General features: G+C 33.8%; 1 protein-coding gene across 3 annotated transcripts; it reads right to left on the reverse strand.

Annotated features, from left to right (window-relative positions):
• Positions 1 to 1,094: 1,094 nt before the first annotated feature.
• On the reverse strand, positions 1,095 to 5,485 carry LOC130960611 (uncharacterized). Of its 3 annotated transcripts, none has more exons than XR_009079173.1 (5): positions 5,250 to 5,485; positions 4,113 to 4,329; positions 3,084 to 3,370; positions 1,867 to 2,973; positions 1,095 to 1,736 (listed from the first exon to the last, which is right to left on the reverse strand). XR_009079173.1 is itself a non-coding variant. In XM_057886053.1 (5 exons), the coding sequence occupies exons 3-4, from the start codon at positions 3,349 to 3,351 to the stop codon at positions 2,231 to 2,233; spliced, it is 1,011 nt and encodes a 336-aa protein (XP_057742036.1). In that variant the 5' UTR covers positions 3,352 to 3,370; positions 4,113 to 4,329; positions 5,250 to 5,484; the 3' UTR covers positions 1,095 to 2,107; positions 2,211 to 2,230. The 3 variants fall into 3 exon arrangements, 2 of the variants coding, with proteins under 2 accessions (XP_057742036.1, XP_057742035.1); XM_057886053.1 differs by having other exon boundaries at positions 1,095 to 2,107; positions 2,211 to 2,973; positions 5,250 to 5,484; XM_057886052.1 differs by having other exon boundaries at positions 1,095 to 2,973.
• Positions 5,486 to 5,825: the final 340 nt, after the last annotated feature.

Here is a 5,825-nt window from a genome sequence, read left to right on the forward strand (position 1 = left end):
GGTTTTCTATTGATGTCATATAATCTCTTATAATTCCTTTAGTATGAAACCCTATGTAATTTCAAATATCTCTTTCAGACAAATCACTAAGCTTTGGATTAGTAAAAGCTTCTAATAAAAAGGAATTCAACCAATTTTCGAAAATTTCTTTTTCATTCTTTTTACAGTCTAAATCAAGCATTCTTTCTCCTTCCATTTCCTGGATTTTAGGAACGTATTTTGATGGTATTTTTGTATATTTTGAATCTTTATTTATAAACCCTTTTTTAAAAGCATAATTATCAAAACCTGTTTTCCATTTAAATTGAGATTGATTATCTTTAAATGTTCCAGCTTTATTTTTTACTTGTATTGGAATTGCTGGTTCTTCGTCACTTGAATAATCTAGGATGTGTTCTTCATTTTCTATATTTTCAGAATTTACTAATTCTTCTTCTATTTGAAATCCTTGTTCCATAATATTATTTTCTTGAGCCATTTTTAATTGTTTAAAAAGCATTGTAACTTCTAATTTTTCCTCAATATTCATAATTTTAGTGGTGGTTTTACTTTTAAATCTGTTATGTTGATTATATTTTGAAATTTTTCTTCTTTGGGATTCTCTTTTTCCTTATTTCTTTGAAATTTTATGGATACTCATATTTCTTCAAGCATATCTACTATAGAATTTAATTGTGGGTTAAAAGTATGATAAAGATGTGGGGAATCATTTCCATGGTAACATTTCTTAGAAATTCCGTGTGAAAAATAAGTTTTTTCAGGTTTTTGAAGTCTTTCAATAAAACTTATAGTAAAATAAAGATTTTGAGAAAAATCATTTTGTATTGATTTTAAGAATTCGGTGTCATTACAGTTAACATTAGTTAAAATCATTAATTTTTGATCTATTAATTTTGATAATTTAATTATTTCTTCTCTTAAATCTTCTAATTTACTTTTTTCCATTAGGTGACGCTTTTCTTTGTGAAAAGTTACGGTTTAAAGTGAAAAGTATGGCTTTAGAAAGTGTGGTGTAAGCAAATCTTTAAATCTGTATGACTTTTTGCTCTGTATACTAAAATTCACCCTATTGGAAAGAGGGTCAAAGTTCAAACTTAGGAGAAGAAAAATAAACAAATAAATAAAGATGACTCAATTCAATCAATTGTGATACTATCAGGAGGAATAAGGGCACAATACTGCTTGTAGGAACATATGCTCAAATACCAAGGATAGGTACCTAATGTATGTATAAATTCATTGGTCTGTAATTAACTTCAGAAAAAAATCTTCAAAAACATGGGAGAAAAATCTTCAAATCATAATGGTTCTCTTTCCATAAACATGTACTCATATCTGACAAGGCATTTCATGATGGTCTTCCATCTGTCATATATAATTTAATTTTGCAGTTGCTTCATGATACAGAAAGTAATTAATAATACCAGTACGTCCGTAGTAGCAGAAAAATGCCGAAATTCTTTAGCTTAACGTAACGTGTATGCATTGCAAATGCTTTTCCACGCCTCCCGAAATAGTTCATACTTCATGTTATACTATAAACAAAAATTATTTATTCTCCTAATCATCTTTTAAATTTTTAAACAGAAAATACTGAACACGTTTTATGTTTCCAAAATATTAAGATGCATTTGAATTTCCCTTTTCTTTCAATGACTTATGAAGTATCAACTCTTCAGAAAGCAGATCTCAACATCTCAGTTGAAGTTCTATCAATATGATCCCGAACAATCATTCTGTTAAAAGACAACAAATAAAACCACAATATCCACAACCTTAGAATGAACAATGATTTAGTGGAAATAAACAGGTTGAACAATTCAGATGTACAAGCATCAATTATACATTAATGACAAATGTAACAACCTTATGTCAGCCTTGAGAAAAATCAATTTCTTCCAAGGCAGTTGTTGAAGTGAGCTCCAACGAAAACCCCATTAGACAAGCTTTGTTAAATGAACATGCTGTTTAAGGATCTTCTGTTCTTATTCAAACTTGTTCTCAGCATTCAGCACACTCTGTTGGGTCCAAAGACTTGGTCCGAAGTGCGCTCAGGAAGCTGCTGAAAGCATGTTTCCCAGCTGACGCTTATATCAAGCTCAGCACACTGATGAACAATTATAGGGAAGAAACCAACTGGTGAGCTAATGGCAAGTCCAACACACAATTCTTAACATAATTTTCGGTCAAGATGGACTAATGAATTTTACCAGATAATTGGCAGCAATCCTCATGGTTGATCTGCAAAGAACCTAGTCCGGTTCAGACGGCGACGCCTTCTTGGCACAGGAGATTCATCTTCATCAACATCACGATCATTATCCCGATGACCCAACAAATTCTCGCCCCAAAGATACGGGCGATCAACTCTAGATGGTCGGCGATGATGCCTTGTCCATGCTCTTCGACGAGCTCTTGGCTCCGGAACAGTTTCAATGTTGTCAATCATCTGAAACAAGAAACTCAACCAGGGTCCATTAGCATCACCCAGGCTGCCTTCCCTATCACTTGAAGACCTTCCATCTCCATTTTCAATAACATAATCCCCAACGACAACGGCACCAGGTATGGCAGACCGAATAGCACTAACAATATCACCATATTCTCTCTGACGTTCAAAATGTCGCCAAGCTCTTTCTCTAGTAGGATCAACAACAGAGGGATGAGTGGTAGGGTGAACTCTTCTGGCATGTAGACGTAGTTCTAGATAATTACCAACAAACGAGCATGACTCCCTAGAGCAACTTCTCTTCTTTGTATTTAAATAGTCTCTAACCTCTTCAATCACTTCCCAGCTATGTACTGTGCCTCGACATAAGGGGCATGACAAGTTTAATTTTGATGCAAAATTACCAGCATTTAACTCTTCAAGTTCAGCCCTGTCCTGCAAGGTCTCAGAATCAACATTTTCTAAATTGCCTTCATGTGGGTTTAAACCTCTACTAGGATCTTGGGCATCACCCTGTCTTGATCCTTGTGGTAATTGAACAGACAATACAATACATTATCAATTTTAATTAGGTGAAGTTCATTACTATCATTCAAGGGAGAATACATAATAAGCTAAACATTAAAACAATTACCGGAGTTGTTTGTATTTACTAAAGAACTTGATAAATTATGACTGTCATTAGAATCGGTCCTCATTTTTTTAAACCGGTCCAGGCAATTCGAATGTCTATAACTCGTATCACAAATGTAAGATCTGCAGCCCTTCTCATGAGAGCTGCAAACAAGGAGAACAGCATTATGCGGATGGTCCATGCAGATAGGACATGAAACTTCATCCAGTTCTTTGTGTAGAGCACTGATATCTGAATCTTTACTTAATCTGCGCCTAACACCAGTCATCTTCCACGCTCAGTGGTAACTACTCAACATATGGAAGTCATTAGAACCACCGCTAATGAACTAGACCAAAAATTAATTTCATTATTCACAAGTCATAACACAAGAAAATGCCAGCGGCGACACAAAAACCTCTTTTTTGTACATTTGGTTTCTAGAAACAAGAGAACAACAATGACCAAGTCTTGTTCCACTACATGAGGCTGGCAGATTCTATGAACAAAGGGGAATATGAAAAAAAAGGGAAAAAAAATTGAAAGGCAACACATGTTCAATTTTGCCCCTTAACCATGGCCTTTCTAAGGATGTATGGTGTGTATGTTTGTGGGCATGTAAATGCATCAAGAAGCAAAAGCTTTGGCTGTTTTCACTTCCATCCCCCAATTTCCCGGTATTATGTTTCTCTTGATTATATGGAACAGAAGGAATATATAACTTTCGAATAACCTACAATCAAGTGTCACAATCCAGTTGGCCAATGCCTAAACTAGACTAAAATTACTAAACAACCAGTGAATACAATCCATACTCTGTCTGCTAACGGTTCTTTGTTTTCTATATGACCATTAACCATTCCTTTTCCACTCACCCGAGGGAAGAATATTATATTACTTAAGTCAAGTGAAACCAAGGGATGATTAATTAGTTCAATCGTAATTAGATCTAGGTTATAGCATAGATTCAAAGCAATAAGGCAGTTTGTAAAAATGAAATAAAATACAATTATAGAAATATAAGTATCACATAATCTTTAATTAACTTACCCAAGAAATAGGCTCTAACTATATTCCTATTTGTGCCTTCTGAGTCTCAATTTGCATTCACATAAACTGTACTTGACTTCACAAAAGAATGATAGGATAATCACTTATGCAATGCTCCAATATAAGTTACAAATTATGTAGCAGAATATAGTAAAATCCGTGACAAATATACAATTAACGAACAAGTCCACGCAGAATCACCAACAGTTGCCTAAATCTGCACATATACAACCAAGAACAAGGAAGGAAAAAAGATTCTGAGTCAAGCAACATAAGAATTCAAATCTAATGAATTTCACTATCAGAAATTTAAGAATCTCGGAAGTCAACAATCATGAAAACTTAGGCAGCACAAATATACAGACTTGTCAACTCAAAACTACTCTTTGACCATGCTGATTTTGGGGAACTTCTTTTAATATTCAAGTGTGAATACAAATTTATGCAAACATACCACAACACGAAAATAAAAATGTCTGGAATGGAATTATCAAAAACAGAAGTGGCAATGTCATCACCCTAGTTAACGTGGCATGACTTCTCATATTTAGGATGATTCAAGCCGAAGATCATATCAAAGCCCCACATGAACATATAATATGGCATTACTACATTTGCACAATTTTTTTAGTAACAAATATAAGATATAAGAACCACTTCATCCAAAAGCATGGACATCTTCTACACTGTTAGAACTATGTAAACCAGTATCAACTTCAACAACTTTGTAAAGATACAAATGGAAATAAATCGCAACATATCGCAGTTCATTTTGTTAGGCATAATAACACAAATAAAGCAATATGCCCAGAAAAATAAAACAGATTTTATGCAATCAACAGCAGCAAGGAAACTTGGCAAGATGCATAAATCAAGTTTCAAAAAACATATTTAGCCTTTAAATCCCAAAATTAAATTCATATAGCGACATATAACCCCAGATCAACACACAAATCACCACATAATTCAAAGAAAACCCTAAAACTAACCCCCAATTCAACCCAGGAACAAAATCCAATAACCAATAGACAAAATCAAGGGAACAGAATTGAAATCAACAGAATCCAAGGTAGATAAACGGCATCCACAAATAATAAACAAAAACAGCATTCAGCAGAATTTAAGGATGAGATTTACACAAGGAGAGGGGACGAAGGAGTTGAATTTGCGTTTTTTTTTTCCTTCTTTTTCTTTTCCCCTTTGAATCGTCTTTGGTCCTTGAGGGTGAAGGATGTGTCTCTCTTATTGAAAAGGATTATTAATTATTTATTTTATTTATTATTTGCGTGCGTAAATTTCACACAAAAAGTGGTTGTTGAAAACAAGGGCAATGGGGGAGGATGATGGATGTGTGAAAGCTTAAGGAAAAGAACAAAAATACAAAAAAGCTATATATTTATAGGGTTAGTGTGGGAAGTGGAGCCCACCTATGGAAGAAGGATCATTCGTTCTTGTTTCTCAATAACCGCCTCTTAAACCGGCTTCTATCATGATCACGATTACGAATTAGGATTAGCTTTCTACGAATTTGATACGTATGCGGGTTGCGGGTTATGGATGCGTCTGGGATTTAAGCACGTACATATACGTATTGAATAAATTAGGGAAATGGGGAGTTTTATAGGGTGTTCAAATTTGATTCAGATTAAGTAGTTTATTTAATTTAATTTAAATTAAAAATTAATTAAAATTATATTAATTTAAATTTAATTG

Source organism: Arachis stenosperma, chromosome 2, assembly GCF_014773155.1.
Source record: "Arachis stenosperma cultivar V10309 chromosome 2, arast.V10309.gnm1.PFL2, whole genome shotgun sequence".
Taxonomy (NCBI): domain Eukaryota; kingdom Viridiplantae; phylum Streptophyta; class Magnoliopsida; order Fabales; family Fabaceae; genus Arachis; species Arachis stenosperma.